This window comes from Prunus mume, linkage group LG8 (assembly GCF_029339155.1).
Source record: "Prunus mume cultivar Tortuosa linkage group LG8, ASM2933915v1, whole genome shotgun sequence".
NCBI classification, from domain to species: Eukaryota; Viridiplantae; Streptophyta; class Magnoliopsida; order Rosales; family Rosaceae; genus Prunus; species Prunus mume.
This window is the reverse complement of record NC_142705.1, coordinates 20,718,216-20,739,466: the sequence shown is the minus strand read 5'-3', so window position 1 is coordinate 20,739,466 and position 21,251 is coordinate 20,718,216. Positions and strand designations below refer to the sequence as shown.

General features: G+C 38.8%; 1 protein-coding gene and 2 pseudogenes across 1 annotated transcript; 2 read left to right on the top strand and 1 right to left on the bottom strand.

The window, feature by feature from the left end:
- Window positions 1–3,751: 3,751 nt before the first annotated feature.
- Window positions 3,752–4,847, top strand: LOC148915008 (uncharacterized; annotated as a pseudogene).
- Window positions 4,848–5,873: 1,026 nt separating this feature from the next.
- On the top strand, window positions 5,874–6,554 carry LOC148915007 (uncharacterized). The gene has a single exon (XM_089043374.1). The coding sequence runs from the start codon at window positions 5,874–5,876 to the stop codon at window positions 6,552–6,554; it is 681 nt and encodes a 226-aa protein (XP_088899500.1).
- Window positions 6,555–9,054: 2,500 nt separating this feature from the next.
- Window positions 9,055–9,657, bottom strand: LOC148915006 (uncharacterized; annotated as a pseudogene).
- Between the last annotated feature and the right edge of the window lie 11,594 nt (window positions 9,658–21,251).

Below are 21,251 nucleotides of genomic sequence, written 5' to 3'. Positions count from 1 at the left end.
TTTGTGCCTTGTAAAGAGAAAGAACACAATCTACCATGATGGTTAGTTTGCTTTTTTTGTTTGAACAACTCCCTTGCTTCCTACTTATCTCTTAAGAATGTAGTCTGCTTATCTCTTAAGAACGTAGTCTGCTTATCTCTTGGAAAGGTCACCTACTTTAGCATAGAGTTTTTCTGTATATAAAAAGGGATTTTGATCTTTTTGGCTACAAAAATTTGGAGAAGTCTTCCTTTTATACCTGCCTTCATTAACTCTCTATCAACTCCTCTGTGATAGTTGAAAATTTTGACTTTTCAAAGTCAGGCAGTCACGTGGGGCTCTTTTGGGAAAATATTTTTTAGTAAGAAAGATCTGCTGACTTGCTTTGGAGATCAAGTGGCAAGAATTCTTCAGAAGCTGAGTTCAATCCAATTTTCTTAGAGGTTTTCAACCTGCTTGGTGATGAATTACCATTTAATTGGCAATTTTATCTATTACTTTTTTTGTTTTTAAACCTCTGCCACTTTTGCAAAAAATATGGGCCTCTAATGTTGATTGGGCTGCTTTCTGGAGTTAAGGCCCATTCTTCTGTTTTTTTTCTGTTTCGTGGTCTTTGTAAAAATGGGTTGGCGTGTGGAATTCTTAGGCCCAAACACATGCCACCTCATCGATATATCGATTAGTGATAGCAAATTTGAAGGTACATTGCTTCGCGATTTGTAAGTCAATGTCCTTCTGAATCCATCCTAGCGGGTACGGCTTAGGATGTGGTGTGGTGTATAAACCCCCTTTTCTTACTAAAGCCTCTAAAATCAGGTTTTTCTGACTTCCAGGTTCAATGATAGCTTGTACAACACTTTGCTTCACTTGAAAATTCACATGAAACAACTCTTCATGGTTGTACATGTCTTCAGTATTTGCTGGTCTTGTCATAAGGGTAAGTGTAACATCAGGTTACTTAAACTCTGGAAGCTCTTACGCCTATTATGCGATTAAGGTGGCTTTTTCATTTCTGCCTGGTTGTTTTTCTGGCACTTTGGCCGCAACTCATGATGGAATATCCAGCACTTGTCTTTGGCATGTCTGCTGGTTTGATAGTGATCACAGTAGACCTCTTGTCTTTGACCTTCCTTACTCTGCTTCCCCTTTTTCTGCCAGTTAGTTTTGTTGACAAGTTTTGATCTGTCATCCTTCTTGTCAATTCTTTTATTTTTCGCCTCAACGGCGATGGCCTTCACAATAGCTTCTTCAATAGTATCTATGGTGAACAATTTCGTTCTTTCCGTATGTAGTCGGCAAGACCTCCAATATACTACATGAAAACATTGTAGTCGTCGATGTTGATGTATAGAACCATAGCTTGGTTGTGGAACTCTATTGTATACTCTTGTACAGGCTACCCAAATCTTTGTCCTGAAGTGTTGGCACTTATACCATCTTTCATCTTCATAGCCAACTGGATAAAATTGTTTTCTCAAAAGCGTCTTAAAGTTCTTCCAAGTCAATTCTGAGACATCATACTGTCTCTGATAGGACTTCCACCATGTAAGGGCATGGCTTGAAAGTTTCAAACTCGCAAATTTTATCTTTTGCACATTAGAATACTTATAAACTGTGAAATAAGTTTCTAATGTGTTTATCCAGTTATCTAGTTTTAGGATCAACATCTCCTTTATATATAGGGATATCAATCTTAAAATCAATTTTTAAGGTATCAATAGAATTTTTGTTGTCACCTGATTCAGCTTCCTTTTTCATTGGATTAGCTTGTGTATCGTCTTCATCTTCACTATCCCCAACAACCTTTTTCTTGAGCTTTTGATCAGGCTCATAAGAAGTTGATGGACATGAAAGTTTTCCAGTCGTCAAACTCTCCACGAGTTTAAGGATTGATGCAGACAAGTTTTAAACTTGTTGCTCAAGCTTAGTGATGCGATCACCATCACTAGATGTTTCCTGTTTGTTTTCTTCAGTCATAATGTCTCTCTTGGACCTTGGCTTTCGGATGTACGAGCAAAGGACCTAAAAGTTCTTCTCCAGAAGTTTTGCATTGGTTGCGAGTTGAGACCATAAAACCATTAACAGTTCGTTATAAACAGTTCGTTATAAACCAGAAGTTTTGCATTGGTTGCGAGTTTTGCATTGGCATTCGGTGTACTAGCAAAGGACCTAACAATTCGTTATAAACCATTAGTTTTTATGGTTTTAAATAATTTAATAATATAATATAAGATAATATAATTAAAATTATATTTTATTTTATTTATTTTTGTTGGTAGATCCTCCTGGATCACTCTTTCCCCTTTGCCAGAGAAAGGAGACCTAGACATCTCTCCCTTTAGACAACACTCACAAGTAGGCATCAATTCTGAACCCAACGGTCCAAGATAACCATCTTTGGCCATCTTGTGAATTTTAGCTTGGTTGATATGGCCAAGTTTTAAATGCCACATTTTAGTAGGATTGATCTCATTCCTTGGCCTTTTAGGCCTTGACGCATCATTACCTTCTAAACAGTTAACACTACCATTCAATTGTAAATGAAAGAGGCCATCAACGATGTAAGCATAACAAATTGCACATCCATTCAAATATAAAGAACAACTTGTAAGTTTTTCCATATATTTTGTGAGTTTGCCTTTTCATTATTATGAGGTGTCATATAAATAATAAATAGAGTTATATTTAAATTAAGATATTATGAGACTTTTATTCAGATAATGATTAAATGGAATAACTGTTACAGGAGGTGGATATCATCCATTATCTCCATGTTTTGGCTAGCAGTTGTCTCTTAATAGGAGAGTCAGTTGTAAAGCAACTTGTATAAAAGGCTTGGTCTCTGCTCTCATATTTACACGTTCATATTCTGTATGCTTGCCCTATTGAAAGCCTTGACATTTTGGAATACTGAGAGGAGAAGATCATCTTGTATATCTGACTATGACTAATTCAAGTAAGTCTTATCTCTACTTGTTCTATTGTTTAATTGTCAAATTTGTGTTAAGGTGTGGTTTAAGTGCTAAATTGGTTCAAGATTATTTTGAATACAGTATAACTTACATGTGGTATCAGAGCTATCAATTCAGCCTTGAACTCATCTTTTTTGGTTAACGTTTATCGACATTGTGTCATTTATGATTATCCTTGTTTTTATTTGTCTTTTTCCGCTAGCGTTAATGATTATACTTGTAATTTTTATATCATTATATTTTGATGCACTTGTGATGTTACTTGCTGATTATTCAATTCGATCAGTAAACATTAGGAATCAAATTCAGTCTCAATTGATTTGTCTAATGGTTTTTTGATGAATTTTGTTGATTTAATTAAATTAACAAGATTATATACTGGGATGATTTTGGGATTGGATGGATAAACTGCCAAAGTGGTTTATCTGATCCTTTGCTATTTAAAATCAATTTTGATGCTCAGTTTGTAGTTTATAAACCTTAACAGGTAGATTTTCTTCCAAAGAAGTTGTCTACTGGGTTTGGCTATAAACTAATGTCTAGTGAGTCATGAAAAACTTGGTTAGTATTATTTAATCTCACCCAAAGGTGTTGAATTTGTACTAATTCTTGTGCTTTATGCTTGGCTATGCAAATTTTTGTTTTGATAGTTCATTGCATTTATAGAGTGATTTCTTGCCTAAAGGTGTGATCATTTTCTATAACTTAAGTTTGACTAAAGCATTTAGATATCAGTTTTAGTCACAATTGTTGTGAACTCGAAGCTTATGTTCTGTTCCTATAATTAATGGCAGGTTTCAATATGTTAAACCTTATTAACATTGAGAAACTGAATGGGACCAACTTCAAGACATGGAAGCAACAAATTGATATGAATTTGGGATTACTTGAGTTCACCATAGCTTTTAAGGAGCCTAAGCCAGCAGCTTTGACTGATGTCAGTAGTCAAGAAGAAAAGGATGCTTTTAAGAAATGGAAGAGAGCAAATGATATGTCTTTGCTTATAATGCAAAATTCAATGGAAGAGCACATCAGAGGTGGCATCCCAGGCTGTGATCTTGCTAAGAATTATATGGAAGCTGTGGAGGAAAAGTTTAAGAGGTCTAACAAGGCTGAATCAAGTTCTTATCTTACTACACTCACTTTAACCAAGTTTGATGGAACTGGGAGCATGAGAGAGCATCTCCTCAAACTTTTAATGTGGCAAACAAGCTCAACAATCTGGATTTGCAGATTACTGATCAATTCCTCGTTCATATGGCTCTGAATTCCTTGTCTTCTGATTATGAGCAAGTGAAGATCAACTACAATACCCAGAAAGAGACTTGGACTGTCAATGAACTTACTGCTATTTGTTGTCAAGAGGAGGAGAGATTAAAAAAGGGCAAAGCTGAAGTTGTCAATTTTGTACATGCTGGGAAAGGAAAGAAAGTAGCTACAGTCAATAAATCTGGAAATCCCAATCAGAAGACAAATGCACCTAAAATGGGTTCATATTCCAATTCAAAGAAAAATGCTCATAACTCTGTTGTGCCTGCTCAAAACTCTACTGCTACCACTAGTTCTGGTCTTAAACCTAACAAAGACATTTTCAAAAAATGTTTCTTTTGCAAATCTGCTGAGCATGTGAGGAAAGATTGCCCTGGTTTTAAGGCATGGCTCATTAAGAAAGGTATTCAAATTATTGATGTTTTTGTTACTGTTGAAACAAATTTGGTTTTTATTCCACAAAACTCATGGTGGTTTGACACTGGTTGCCTTATTCATATCACTAATTAGTTGCAGGGATTCAAAAGCCAGAAGGACCAAAATAGAGAGATCTACAAAGTCTTTGTTGGAAATGGAACAAAAGTAGAAGTAGAGTCTGTTGGTAGTGTTAAGTTAGAGTTGTCATCTGGATTTATTTTAGTATTGAATAATGTTCTTTATGTACCTTCAATGAGAAGGAATTTACTTTCAGTTTCAAAGCTTGTTAAGGATGGTTTTTCTTATATTGGTGATGCTGAAAGTATTCGTATTTTTCACAAAAATCAGTTTGATAAATTACTTGGTTATGCTTTTCTTAATGGTGACTTGTGGCAGCTTCAGTGTACTTATTTTCATGAATGTTTCCATATTGTGGATTCTGTTTCTAAGAGAATGCTCAATAATGACAGATCTTCTATGCTTTGGCATAGGAGATTAGGGCATATATCAAAGGATAGAATGGAACGATTAATGAAAAGACAGATATTGCCAGATTTGGATTTCAATGATTTTGAGACATGAATTGATTGTTTTAAAGGCAAAACCACAAGCACAAGGAAAATAAACTCAACTAGAAGCAGTAACTTGTTAGAGATAATACATACAAATGTTTGTGGTCCATTTCCAACAAGGACAATATGTGGAAATTTCTATTTTGTTCTCTTTATAGATGATTTTTCTAGATATTCATATTTGTATTTGATTTCTGAAAAATCACAAGTTTTAAACTGTTTCAAAGTTTTCAAATTAGAAGTTGAAAATCAGCTGAACCAAACCATTAAAGTTGTAAGATCAGATCGTGGTGGAGAATATTTTGGTAGGCATACAGAGGCTGGACAACAAAAGGGTCCTTTTGCTATTTTTCTTCAAGAGCAAGGCATTGTAGCACAATATACAGCACCTGGAACTCCACATCAAAATGGAGTGGCAGAGAGGAGAAATAGGACACTGAAGGATATGGTTAGAAGCATGTTGTCTCATTCCTAGTTACCAGAATTTCTGTGGGGCGAAGCCATAAAGACAGCTAATTATATTTTGAATAGAGTACCAAGTAAGTCAATTCCTTCCACACCATTTGAGATATGGACAGGTAGAAAACCAAGCTTCAATCATTTTCATACATGGGGCTGCAGATCTGAAGCTAGGCTTTACCATCCAACAGAAAAGAAGCTTGATATGAGAACCACTAGTTGTTACTTCGTTCGTTATTCTGAGAAGTCTAAAGGATTTAAGTTTTATTGTCCTACTTTGCATACAAGAATTGTAGAGACTAATAATGCTAAGTTTATTGAGGATTTCAGCACATCTTCCTCACAGTCCAAAAATTCTTATATTTTTGAAGAAATTGATAAAACTTCAGTTGCATCCTCAGGAAACTCAATATCAATTCTAGTGCCAATTTCATGTTCAACATCTGAGATAGTTACAAATAATGTTCCACAGCCACAAGTATTTGAAGAACCGATTGAGGAAGCAGATGTATTGCCTATTCTAGAACCAGAAGTACAGGCAGAACCTGCTAATCCTGAGCCTGCACTTCGAAGATTTCAAAGACCGAGGAGATCTGCAATTCCTGGTGATTATATGGTGTATTTACAGGAAGTTGAATTTAACGTTGGAGATCTTGATGATCCTGTTTCTTACAGAGAAGCCATGGAAAGTTCTCAATCAACTCTTTGGCAAGCTGCTATGGAAGAGGAATTAGCTTCTATGGACAAGAATGGTGTTTGGACTTGGATTGAGCCTATTGCTAGTGTCAAACCAATAGGCTGCAAGTGGATTTACAAGACTAAAAGGGATTCTCAAGGAAGAGTTGAAAGGTTGAAGGCAAGGCTAGTTGCAAAGGGGTTTACATAAAGAGAAGGTTTAGATTACTCTGAAACTTTCTCTCCTGTGTCAACCAAAGATTCTTTTAGAATTATCATGGCTCTCACAGCACACTTCAATCTTGAATTACACCAAATGGATGTGAAGACTGCTTTCCTCAATGGTTTTCTCAAAGAATATATTTTCATGAAGCAGCCACCAGGATTCATTGAAAGGGGGAAAGAGAACTTTGTCTGTAAGTTAAATAAGTCAATATATGGACTTAAACAGGCTTCTCGACAGTGGTATTTAAGGTTTGATCAGGTTGTGACTTCATTTGGTTTTGTTGAAAACAGATTTGATAATTGCATCTACATGAAAATGGTGAAGTCCAATTTTATTTTTCTGGTTCTTTATGTAGACGATATACTCTTGGCAAGTTCAAATGTTCAATTGCTTCAAGATACTAAGAGTATGCTCTCTAGTAGTTTTGATATGAAGGATTTAGGTGAGGCTCATTTTGTTTTGGGCATTGAGATTGTTAGAGACAGGTCAAGAAGAGTTTTGGGGTTATCTCAGAACAATTATATTGCCAAAGTTCTTAAAAGGTTCAACATGGAAAGATGTAGTGGTGGTGATGTTCCAATTGGTAAGGGTGATACATTTTCTACTCATCAATGTCCTGTGACAGATTTTGAAATTGAGGCTATGAAAGATAAGCCTTATGCTTCCTTGGTAGGTAGTGTGATGTATGCTCAAGTTTGTACTAGACCAGACTTGGCATTTGCACTAAGTGTACTAGGAAGGTTTCAATCAAATCCTGGTATTGCTCATTGGAATGCAAGCAAAAAGGTTCTCAGATATTTGCAAAAGACTAAATCATATGTGCTGTGTTATCATTATGTGGATTCACTTGATTTAGTTTGCTATTCAGATGCTGATTTGGGAGGCTGTGTTGATGACAGAATGTCAACAAGTGGCTATATGTTTATCTTAGCTGGTGGTGCAGTTTCAAGGAGAAGTAAGAAGCAAACTACCAGATCAGTGTCTACAATGGAATCTGAATATATTGGATGTTTTGAAGCTGCAAGGCAATGTGTTTGGTTAAAGAATTTGATTCACAGTATGAAAATTGTCAAGAGTATAGAGAGGCCATTGAAGCTATATTGTGATAATAGTTCAGCTGTGTTCTTTGCCAAAAACAATAAAAGATCTGATGCTTCAAGGCTGCTGGATATCAAGTACTTGACACTTCAGGACAAGGTCAGAGATGGAGTCATTGATATTGAGCATCTTAGCACTTTGCATATGATAGCAGATCCTTTAACAAAAGCTTTGCATGTGACTGCATTTCAAAGACTTAGTGCCAAAAATGGGTCTGCAAGCTTCGATTGATCTGTTTTGAATGTGTTAGTAAGGTAATTCTTCACCTTTGAATATTTTAATATTTTTTATGGTTCTAGTGCTGTGTTTCTGAAGTCTTTGCAAAGTTATGTTGAAATTGAATGATGTTCATGACATCATAAGACCAACGAAATTTGGGAGTCCCATGGTACCGAGACTCACACTTCTTATTCCATGTCTGCAACATTTACATTATGATATGATCAGTTTGTGATTTTAGAGTGCTGGTGCAATTTAAGTGTGTCAAGTTTTCTAAAGTTCAGCTCTTTATATCAGTATGGATAGTTGTCAAAAGTCATCTATAATTTCATATAACTCAATGATCACTGTTGATTATTCAATATGATACTTTTTGTTTGATGAATTGGCTACACTCATATGGGAGAATGTAAGTTTTTCCATATATTTTGTGAGTTTGCCTTTTCATTATTATGAGGTGTCATATAAATAATAAATAGAGTTATATTTAAATTAAGATATTATGAGACTTTTATTCAGATAATGATTAAATGGAATAACTGTTACAGGAGGTGGATATCATCCATTATCTCCACGTTTTGGCTAGCAGTTGTCTCTTAATAGGAGAGTCAGTTGTAAAGCAACTTGTATAAAAGGCTTGGTCTCTGCTCTCATATTTACACGTTCATATTCTGTATGCTTGCCCTATTGAAAGCCTTGACATTTTGGAATACTGAGAGGAGAAGATCATCTTGTATATCTGATTATGACTAATTCAAGTAAGTCTTATCTCTACTTGTTCTATTGTTTAATTGTCAAATTTGTGTTAAGGTGTGGTTTAAGTGCTAAATTGGTTCAAGATTATTTTGAATACAGTATAACTTACACAACTTAGTTTGTCAAACATAACTGAGTACCCATCTCTTAAAAGCATAGAGATGGAGATTAAGTTCTTCATAGAAGCCGGAAAAAAAAAAAAGATGATCTTTTAATTCCAAAGCCTCTCCTAATGGTAGTTGGAGAAGGTAGGTGCCAATCACTTTAGCTGATATTCTTGTGCCGTTTCCAGCACGTAGCACCATCTTTCCCTTCTTCACTCTTCTACTTCCCACTGGTCCTTGCAAAGAATTGCAAACATGTTGGCTAGCGCTTGAATCAAATATCCAAGTAGAAGAACTAACTGTTAGAACTAATATTTCTTGTTGTTGTTCAGACTTGCAAGATATTTCTTGCAGTTCCGCTTCCAGTGCCCATCTTCGTTGCAATAAAAGCATATTCCTTTGGGCTCCTTTGCCTTCTTTTTGGTGATTTTACCATTGGGCTTGGCTACACTAGTCTTCTTCTCCTTTCCCTTGCCTTTGCCTTTGGTTTTAGACTTAGGTTTGGTAGAGGAAGAAGGGCCTTTCTCGAAGGCAGCCATAATCCCACTCCCACTTTCCCTTTGAAATTCTTTTCAGCTGTGACCAGCATGTGCAGCAACTCAGCAAGAGTTTTGTCCATTTTCCCATGTTGGAGTTCATAACAAACTGGGAGAACTGGTCTAAGAGGGATGCAAGGATAAAGTCTTGGGCCAATTCCCCATCTAGTGGAGTTCCTAAGTTCTCCAGCTGCTCGATGAGTCCAATCATCTTCAGCCCATGTTGGTGCACGTGACCATCTTGATCTTCACAAGCTCACAAACAGCACTAAAGCGTCTGTTACAAGTACCCTCACCATACAGCTCTTGCAGATGAACGATGAGATGAATTGCAACATCCATGTGCTCATGTTGCTTCTGAAGCTCAGAGTTCATGGAAGTAAGGATGTAGCATTTAGCTTGTGTGTCGTCTTGTATGTGCTTAACATATTGAGCACGTTCCTCCTCAGTGACATTATTACCAAGAGGTTGACGAGGGAACAGCTTATCAAGCACATATGCAATTTTCTCATTGATCAAAACGATCTTGAAATTTCGAAACCATTCCGGGAAATTGTGCCCCTCAAGGCAATGTTTGTCAAGAATTTTGGCGAGTGCATTTTCAGACATATCTACATAACATACAAAAATTTAAATCAGATTGCTTTTAGACACCCCATGATTTGGGTCTTTTAAATCAAATGACACCTCCCACTATTTTTGGCAAATTCCATCTCCCTCAAATGGAATCCGAGAATTTTAGTTTCAACTCTTAGTGAGGATGGAAGGCTCACCACCATCAAGCTTTCCAAATCATAATAGAATATTGGTTTACTTGAATGGTGAAGAGAGAGTATTCTTACCCATTCACATCATGATATGTTTACCCATCACTTTGGCCTCTAGGTAGAACACGCAAAAAACCAGAGGATATTGGCGCGCACAAGAGAAAAGGCAGCCTTTAGACTAGCCAAAGTTATCTATCTCCTTCCTTTACCAGACCTTGCCATGAAATAGAGGAGGAAAGAAGGGGAGGTGATAACCATATATAGGAAATCGCCGCTAGAGCAGCTGTAGGAAAGGCTTTAGAGCTCCCAAAAACCTTGTCTTGGTGTGTTTGGACAGAGGAAAATTGCATAAAAGATGATGAATCGAAAGGAGAGAAGAAAAAGGGAAGTGGAGATTTCACAAAATTGGAGAGAAACCATTAGGGTTTCTTGGAATGAAGGACTTCAGCGGCATAAAAAGGGTCACCTCCTACCCAACACACAACACACAACCAGAGAGCAAGCTTCATCTCTCATCCCAGAAACCTCTGCAATTTCGATCCCCAATTCCTCCATCTCTTCCATTTTCTTTTCTGGTAAACCATTCTAGAGCTTGTGAGCCACTTTGTCAAGCTCAGGAAACTACTCAACACACCCATTATTCCCTCATCTCTCTCTCTCTTCAACAAACCCTCTTAGAATCCCTTCCCCCTTTCCTTAGAACCCCTGTTTCTCATAGGAATTCACAGCTCTCTCTCTCTCTTTAATGCTAAACTCATGACTGCTTTGCTTCCATGCCACAAGCCTCTCATACCAAGCTAAGTATTTATCTGTAAGCAGCCATTGTTTTTGTTGGTGAAGGTAACCAAGGTGTGTCTTAAGGCTTCACTATCCTTTCGAAGCATTCTTGGGGTCTGATCTTTGAACTCAAACACAAGGGGTAATTGTTTGCCCGTTTTGCGTTTACTCCTGTGATGGAAGGGCAAAGTTCCCCACTGCCTTGAGAACCATAGACTGGTCAACAAGTCAGCTTTCTTTGGTGTGCGAGCGTGCCACTGCTAGTAATAAAAATTCTAGCAGACTTAGTTTGGAATGGATAACTTGCGCCCCAAGTTACTGATTTCTGCAAACAAACGATTGTGAATTTGGGTGAGGAATATCTCCCAAGTAAGTTCTTTTCTTGCCTCAGACTGGTGAGGACTTTAACAATTTATCTCAGTATAAAGAGGTTGTTCTGGCCAGAATGGTTGATGGAATTTAAACTGTTTTTAGGCAGAACTGCCTTTTACAAAACTATAACAATAAATACTCATGCTAGAGAGATGAAGATACAGTTGGAACTCCATTTCTGTCGAGATGGAAGGTTACATTACAAAGGCTGGTGGAAATGCCCGGGCTGGTGGAGGCGCTTAAGGTGGTTTGGAATGTCAGGCTAACTGGACCGTTGACAACTCTGATTGCTAAGCTTCAACTATAAATCGATACCAAAGGTTGATTCTGGCAGAGCTTCAATGTACCTTAAGCTTTTGTGAAGCTTACAGGTGGCGAAGCTGGCTTCTTGATCTGTAGAGGCGAAGTGGTACTGTTCTCGAGGACTTGAGTGGGCTAGAGACTGCACTGTAAAATTTGTTGAGGTTTTCATGTTTGGGAAAAGCTCAAGCTCTACCTGTCTTGGTTTTTTGCTAAACCAAATTTGTAACGAGAGAAATCTCGTTTTGAATGACTTATTTTCTAAGTCTGAACCTTGGGAATTCTAATCTAAAGTGGTTTTCACTTGAAATTCAAGTGAGCTTCTGGTTGATTTTGAGTTGTTTGTTTGATTGATGACTTGAGTGTTGGATTGATTGTTGTTGTTTTTGTATGCATCATTTGTGGCTCAATGAGCTTTGGTTGTGATGTTCGAAGGTTTTGAGATCAAGTGATCATTTTGAGTTTTTGTTTTTGATTGATTTTTGGTTGTTGTCCCTTACCCTGTTCACTCCTTCTTGTATTTATAGTAAACTGTTTCTTCTCTGGAGTAGGGTGATTGTGTTTATTTATTGGGTGGCAAAGATAGGCTCTCAAATAGGCAATCACTTCCCTGATTTTCTTGAAAAGGAACCTAATCTCTTTCCCAATTTCAACTGCCCCTTGTGATATTTTACCCGTGATGGTTAGTTTGATTCCTTTTCTGGACAGCTCCCTGCTTTCCTGCTTATCCCTCTCTGAGATTATAACTTGCTTATCTCCTTGGGAGAATTACCTTCTCTGTAAAGACAGAAGAAAAATCTATGAATATACATATATAAGAGGGATTTGATCTTCAATTCTTCAGAATCAATTTGATGTCATGAACCCTTCAATCACTTCTTCTATGACAGTTGCCATTGCTTGACTTTCTTTATCCCAGAGGTTGCCATTGCTGACTTTCTTTATCCCAGAGGTTGCCATTGCTGACTTTCTTTATCGAGAGATGTCACGTGGGATTGTTCCTATACAGGCTCCCTCTTCCCTATTATATTGGGCTGTAAGGCCCAAATCAACCTGTTTGCTCTGATGAGCCTTGGTGGACTCTTACAGTTTTGGGCTTCCATCTTTTATTTGGTTTGGGTGTGTCAATTTTGGCCCAAGCAGTAATTTCATCCATTTTGCTCTTTATGGTAGCTCAGCCCATTTGTATTCTGGAACAAAAAGCCCTACACACATATATATCACATAATTTTGAAAACAAGCCCATATTAAAACCAATAACCAAAATAAAAGGCTCAAAGAGACTATACCTTGGCTCTTCATACCACTTGAAGGAAACATGCATCTAATGCTTAGGAAATGAACTTTATCCACACCCTATACAACAAAAACATTCTAAATGGCAAGTTCTTTTTGTTTATACTAGTTGAGCTAAACCTTTTTCATTTTAAACCAAGTATATTAGCCTAATCTCTTTGAACACAAATAGAAAAGGGAAGAGGGAATAGATCTTTACCCTTGATGACCCTTCTTGATTTCTCAAGAATGAACACTTTTGTTGGAAATGCCTTTTCTCTTTCTTGATTTTGACTCCTTCACCTTAAGACTCCAAGATTGGAGTCCTCTACCTCACCACCAAATGCTCCTAGTTTGTTCAGCTAATTGTAACAATTCTTCTACATTCTTTGGTCTATCTATTTGCATAATCTCTAACAGCTCTACATTTCCTACAATTGGATACTCATGATCAAATATTATATCATCATATTCTGGATTATCTTGTTCATTTACCTTTTCTTCATTTATTTCTTCTAATTCTTCCATATTATATTTAAAATTTTGTACTTCTATGTTAATACTATTATAAGATTCTAATATATTACTTTGATCAGTTGTGGTTATGCCTTTCTTAAAAAATGTAATATCTGGAGGTGTATATAAAAATCATCCTTGTAAACTTTATAAGAAATTTAGTCCTAAGATAAAAGGATATGATCCTAGTAGGGATATAAAGGTTAAGGGTAAATTAAACTGTTGTCTTTCTATCCTAATTGGTGTATTATTAATTTATGATCAATTTGTTTTTACACAAATGATCTTACCTGCAACTTTAATACAAGCTTAAAAAATTGAACAGTAAAACTGTAATCATATTGCAAAACCAATGAAATCAAACCAACATTCATTCACGAATCAATACTATCTAGAATATCTTAACTAGATAACCAAAAAAAAAAATTAGCTCAAACAGTAAATAAAGTTGAGCAAACTATTTAAGATAGAACATAACTCATAAGCTTCAACTAAATCAAAGCAAAGTCTGGTCGTGTACACATTTGTGCATATATGATATTGTCTACAACTGAAGCATATGGTTTGTCCTTCATCTCTACTCTCTCTACATCATTCCTTGGACAGTCTTCCTTGCTCAATTTGTCTCCTTTTAGAATTGGGACCTCAACTCCGTTACTTTGAAGCAGTTTAAATTTCTTCAACACCTTAACCATATAGGCTTTCTGTGACAAACCTAGCCACCCTTTCGCTCTTTTTCTGTGAATCTCAACTCCCAACACATATGACGCTTCTCCAAGGTCCTTCATCTCAAAACTCGTGGAAAGAAAACTCTTAGTCTCATGTAAAAAACTCTCATCACTACTAGCAAGCAAGATGTCATCTACATAAAGAACTAGCAAAATGAATTTATTCCCACTAAATTTTCACTATATGCACTCATCCAATCTGTTTTCAACAAAGCCATTTGAAGTGATGTTCTTGTCAAACTTTAGGTACCATTGGCTAGAGGATTGCTTCAAATAATATATTGATTTCTTTTATTTGCCCACCAAGTGCTCACTGCCTTCTTCTGTAAAACCTCAAGTTGCTGCATGAAACTTTCTTCACTCAAATCTCCATTTAGAAAGCCTTTTTTCACATCCATTTGATGCAAAACTAAGTCATAGTGAGCTACAAGTGCCATTATAATCCTTAAAGCATCTTTATAGTTAAAACTTGTCAGAAAGTTTCATTGTAGTCTACCCCCTTCTTGTTGTGTGAAAACCCTTCTTGATGATGAATTACAGGTTTAGCTGGTGCATTGGTTTGGGAAGACATTTGATTTAATGGTAAAGCCAACACTTGATTTGTGACATTTGCATGTTCAGTTCCTATCTCTCCCTCTTCTTCAAAGACAAAATCTTTACTAATGCTTTCACTATCATCATGTTCTATAAACCTTGCTTTTCCAGTCTCCACAATTTTGTTTACATTGGGACAATAAAATTGAAAACCTTTTGATTTGTCAGCATATCCTATGAATCTGCAACTCACTGTGTTTTTGGATCAAACTTTGCAAGCTCAGGGTTATAGACTTTAGCTTCTGCTCTACACCCCCAAACATGCAAGTGATTTAGACTAGGTTCCCTTTTGTTCCACAGCTCAAAAGGAGTCTTAGAAACGGACTTGCTTGGACACCTATTAAGAACGTAATTTGCAGTTTTGATTGCATCACCTCATAGAAACTTTGGGAGATCAATGTTGCAAATCATGCTTCTCAACATGTCTTTTAAATTCCTATTCCTTCTCTCTGATACTCCATTCTCTTGAGGTGTTCCAAGGTTTGTATACTAGGCAAAAATTCCACAATCTTGCAGAAATCGTGTCAATGGTGAAGGGTGTCTGCCTTGTTCATCATATTTTCCATACTACTCTCCTCCCCTATAAGACCTTAACACTTTAATCTTTAATTCTAATTGATTTTCTACTTCAGTTTTAAAGACTTTAAAGGCCTCAAAAGCACTGGATTTGTTTTGGATTAGATAGAGATAACAAAACCTAGTGAAATCATCAATGAATGTGGTGAAATACCTATGTCCTTCTAGAGTTGGAACTAGGAATGGACAATAGATATATGTGTGAATGATTTCAATAACACTTGGTTTGGAGAAGAACCTAATCTCCTTGAGTTAGTCATTTTGCCTTTAATGCATTCAACGAATTTGTTCTTTCACAAGGTATTGCATTCTTTTTCTAGACACATGGCCTAGTATTTTATGCCATAGCCTTGCTGAGTTTTCATTAATTTGGGATCGTTTTTTACCTATGGAATCAATGGTGAAAGCAACATTTAAATTGGAACAATTTAATCGAAACAAACCATCAATCAAAAGGTCATTGTCAATTGAACTTTTATTGAAATTCAAATAAAATCCTACCTTAGAAAAAACAAAAACAAAAACAAAAACAAAATGTTCCCTGGTTATCTATAAACTGAAATTAAGTTTTTTCTCATGGAAGGAACATAAGCAACATCTGTTAAAATTTTAAAAAAAAAAATCCTGAAACTAGTTGAAGCTGAACTGATCCTACTACAGTTCAAAATAGTTGAAGCTGAATTGATCCTACTACAAGAACTACCACCTTCTTTCCATTTCCTAAGACATGGTCTTGGTCTCTATTTGGTTTCCTCTAGCTTACGAAGTCCTGCAAGTAATTGGAAATGTGGATTGATGAACCAATATCAATCCACCAAGAATTAGAAAGCACATTGACATAACTAGACTCTAAACAAACTAAAACAGAGTTTGGTTTACCTTTAGCCTTCTTTTTCTCTACCCAGTGCTTATACTTATGACATTCCCTCTTAAGATGACATGTCTTGTCACAGAAAGTAACACTTAAAGACATTGGTTTTGTTACCAGCTAAAGTGTTAGAACCTTTAGGAGGAGAGTTAGCCTTAGTATTGTCCTTACTGGCAGCAGCAGATGAGTTTGGCTTAGGATGGTGTCTTTTTGGAGCTTTGGTGGTGAGATGAATTGTGTTTGCTTCCTTCTCCTTCTTCATTCTTGCCTCTTCTTGGATACAAACTGAAATCAGTTCATTGAGGCTCCACAATTCTGCTCTCTGGTGACATTGATCAAGCGGCTCGAAATATTAAACACATCAGCTGTACGCGTCGGTTCTGCGTGGCGGTGGTGTGTTATTTCGCCTTTCTCGAGTTTCTGTTTTTGAGGGCGGATGAGGATGTTGCAATCTTGGAAAACTGCAGCTGAGTTTTAGAATATGAAATCGACGTTGCCTTGGATGTTGCAGGACTTGTAGAACTGGAGGTTGCCTGTAAAAGGGAACCTTCATCAAAGGAAATCATCTCATCATCAACGCAATCATCTGCAATCTCTCATCAAAGTCAACCTTGATCTTTGCCTTCCTGTCATAGCTGATCTGGATTGATTCTCTTCATCAATCCCATTGTATTTACCTTATCTAGACAACCTGGATTGATTCTCTACATCAATCCTGTTATATTTACCTTATTTAGATATTATCAATTTGTATATAATAGTCATTCCGTGTATCAATCAGATATCAATGAAATATACTACTCATTCTTAATATCTTTATGGTATCACAGCCCTAAGGCTCCAACGAGCATCCTCTGTTCCTCCTTTTTTTTTCTTTCCTCTTCCAGCAGTCTATACTCATGGCTCCTCAATCCTCTGATATATCCTCCCCAATCATCACCAACACCAACTCCAACACCATATCCTCCCTAATCACCATCAACGCTGCTGCACAACTTCCCGTCAAGCTTACCCCTACAAATTACCCATCTTGGCGTGCCCAGTTTAACGCCCTCCTTATTGGCTATGACCTCCTGGGCTATGTGGATGGTTCTTCTACATGCCCACCAGCCACTCCAGCCGCGCCTCGCGCCCTTTGGATCGTCGGGACCAGCTGCTCCTCCATGCCATTCTTGCATCCGTATCACCGCAAGTAATATCCCTTATTGCCTCCGCCAAGACCTCCAAGGAGGCGTGGGACAAACTGCTCCATCTCTATGCTAGCAAAGCACGTGCTCGTGTCCTTGGTCTCAAGGAACGCCTTACTCTTATGCGTCGTGAGGATAAGCCTGTCTCGCAGTATTTGCAAGATGTTAAGGTTATCGCCGATGAACTTGCCATCATCGATGTCCCCCTTTCTGATGATGATCTTCTCCTTTACATTCTCAATGGTGTTGGTTCTGAATTTAAGGAGATCGCTGCTGTTGTTCGTTCCCGTGACACCTCTATCTCATTCGAAAATCTTCATGATAAGTTGGTTGAACATGAAGCTGCCCTGCGTGCCGCGCTCCGGTTACCACACTGTCATCACTGCTAATGTCCTCAAAGCTCAGTGAGCCCCACCAACCGTGGTTCTCGCTCCCACACCTACAATCACAATCGTGGTTCTTCTAGCTTCCGCAACAATTACCGTGGTTCCTCTGAATCCACCTGCGCCTCAACCACGATAGCGGTCGTCGTTCAAACAACACTCACAGCTGGTTATCGTGGCTATTGTCAATGGTGTGGTACACAAGGTCATAGTGCCAAACGTTGTCCCGCTTCAATCTGGCTCCCAAAGTCAGCCAGTGGTCAATTCTACCTACCATGGCCGCCACAATGCCTCTCCCACATGGTTGCTTGATTCCGGTGCTTCTCACCATGTTACCTCCAAAGTCACCAATCTCTCCGATGTCTCCACATACGCTGGCCCTGATGAAATAATTATTGGTAACGGTTCAGGTTTGGGTATAACTCATGTCGGTTCATCCTCTCTCACTACCCCCTCCTCCAAAACCTTTGCCTTATCTAATGTTCTTTGTGTTCCTTCCATTAAGCAAGATATTATTTCTATTTCCAAATTTAACAAACAAAATAATACGTCTATTGAACTTTTTCCTGATTTCTTTCATGTCAAGGATCTGAGCACGGAGGCGGTACTTCTTCAAGGCCCGAATAAGGACGATGTGTATGAGTGGTCCTCCCAATCCCTCCGTCAACCTCAGGCCATGGTGGGTGTGGTGGTCTCTCCAAATTTGTGGCACCGGCGTCTTGGTCATCCACATTCTAAAACTCTTCACCAAGTTCTTCGTTCCTCTTCCATTCATGTGTCCTCCAAATTGTCCGAGTCTCTTTGTCATTCATGTCAATGTAATAAGAGCCATAGGCTCCCATTTGGTACTTCTTCCCTTCAAAGCAATGGTCCGTTAGAGCTCATTTATAGTGATGTTTGGGGACCTGCCCCTTATTCTTCCATTGATGGCTTTTCCTACTATCTTATTCTTGTTGATCATTTTACCAAGTACATATGGCTATACCCTCTCAAAAAGAAATCAGATGTGTTTTCCACCTTCACCACTTTTAAAGCCCTTGTTGAAAATTATTTCAAAACTAAAATCATCACCTTATTTACTGATGGTGGAGGGGAATTTGTCAAACTCAAAAACTTTCTCTCTTCCGCTGGCATCTCTCATCTCATCACACCACCACATACTCCACAACACAATGGTGTTGCCGAACGACGGCATCGTCATGTTGTCGAAACCGGTCTCACCCTTCTTCATCAAGCCTCATTACCTCTTTCCTATTGGTCATATGCGTTTCAAACTGCTGTCTACCTCATAAATCGAATGCCCACTCCCATCCTAAAAAATGTCTCACCATATCAACAACTCTTTCATCAACAACCCAATTACTCACGTCTTCGTACCTTTGGATGTCTATGTTTTCCATGGCTACGGCCTTACAACTCCAACAAGTTACTTCCTCGTTCCCGCGCGTGTCTTTTTCTTGGTTACTCCTCCAATCAAAGTGCCTACAAATGTCTTGATCTCTCATCCAATAAACTTTTTATCTCTCGTCATGTCCAATTTGATGAGTCCACTTTCCCTCTTGCTAGTGCCCATAATTCCACTTCTTCTGTCCCCTCTCCTACTTCCACCTCTTGGTTTCCTCTTGCTCCTCCTGTTACTCTTATTCCTTTCCAAGCAGCCCCCATGCCACCACCATCGGCTACCACCTCCTCACCGACTGCACCATCCACATCGTCCTCCGCTGCCTCTTACGCCTTGGAGCAGCTCTGCCCCCTGCGCACATACCACCTCCAGCCCTCTGTCTCTCCACGCCACAAAACCCACCCTCCTCTAACCCACCTCATACTACTCATACCCCTTACAAACCATGACCCCAACCCATTTCCCTTCCAATCAAGGCCCCAGAACGGACACCCAACCTCCCGACCATCCCTATCCGTACCTACCTCGAAACCCAAATAGACTCGTTCTTACCTTTCCCCTGACCCATTGCCTCCCCACCATCTTCTATCTCACAACCCTTGGTTCCGATCACCAAATGGTGACGCGTGCCAAAGCCGGTATTAGCAAGCCCAATCCTCGGTATGTTTTAGTTGCCACCAAACATCCCATACCCTCATCCGTTGAACCGACATGTGTTTCTCAGGCCATTAAAGATCCCCTTTGGCGAGCTGCCATGTCTACTGAGTTTAATGCGCTCATTACCAATGGAACTTGGGAGCTTGTTCCATCTGACTCTAGTCAGAATCTCATTGGTTGTAAATGGGTATTTCGTATCAAACGACACCCAGATGGCACTATTGACAGGTACAAGGCCCGTTTGGTCGCCAAGGGCTTTCATCAGCGCCCCGGCGTCGATTTCTCAGAAACTTTTAGTCCAGTGGTTAAGCCCACCACCATCCGTGTTGTGTTGCATCTTGCCTTGTCTCATGGCTGGCCTATTCGTCAGTTGGATGTCAACAATGCCTTTCTTCATGGCACACTTAGTGACACTGTTTATATGTCACAACCCCCAGGTTTTGTTGATACCAACCTCCCATCTCATGTTTGTAAGCTCCGAAAGGCTCTTTATGGCCTTAAGCAGGCACCTCGGGCATGGTACAAGGAATTGAGCTCCTTCTTGCTCTCACAAGGCTTCCGCAATGCTACCTCTGATGCCTCCCTATTTATTTCTACTTTTGGTAGCAATGTCATTTATTTCTTGGTTTATGTTGATGACCTTATTGTTACTGGCAACAATTCTTCTCTTATGTCTGAGTTCATTGCCACATTGGCTCGACGGTTCTCTGTCAAAGACTTGGGGTCTCTTCATTACTTCCTTGGTGTTGAGGTTATTCCCACCACGACTGGTCTCTTTCTCTCGCAACACCATTACATTCGTGATCTCCTACTCAAAGCAAAAATGGACGGTGCCAAGGAGGTCAGCACTCCATTATCTACTTCTGATAGTCTTGTGCTCAATGATGGGACTCCACCTACTGATGCTACTCGATTTCGTCAAATCATTGGTGGTCTTCAGTATCTCAACCTCACACGCCCTGACATCTCTTTTGCCGTTAATAAGCTCTCTCAATTCATGCATAAGCCTTCGGAGTCTCACTGGCAGGCCCTCAAGCGTCTCCTTCGTTACTTGAAGGGCACCTTATACTTTGGTCTTCATTTGTCTCGTCGCTCATCTCATCGTCTCTATGCTTTCTCTGATGCCGATTGGGCCGGCAATCTTGATGACCGTAAGTCCCTACTGCCTATATTTGTTTATCTTGGTGGCAATCTCATCTCTTGGAGCTCTATAAACAACGCTCTGTGGCCCGCTCTTCCACTGAAGCTGAATATCGAGCCATTGCTACCACCACTGCCGAAATTGCATGGATTCAATCCTTGTTACGTGAACTTGGCATTTCCCTTTCCGGTCCACCGCTCATTTCATGTGACAACATTGGAGCCACATTCTACTGTGCTAATCCTGTTCTCCATTCTCGCATGAAACATATTGACATTGATTTTCAGTTTGTCCGAGATCGCGTCAATAGTGGTCTTCTTCAAGTTTCACATGTTTCTACTGTTGACCAACTTGCCGACGCCCTCACCAAACCACTTCCACGTCTGCGTTTTCAGCTTCTCCGGTCCAAGATCGGTGTCTCCGATG

Coding starts and splice junctions, on each gene's coding strand:
- LOC148915007 (XM_089043374.1), top strand. CDS start 5,874: ATGAGAACCACTAGTTGTTACTTCGTTCGTTATTCTGAGAAGTCTAAA.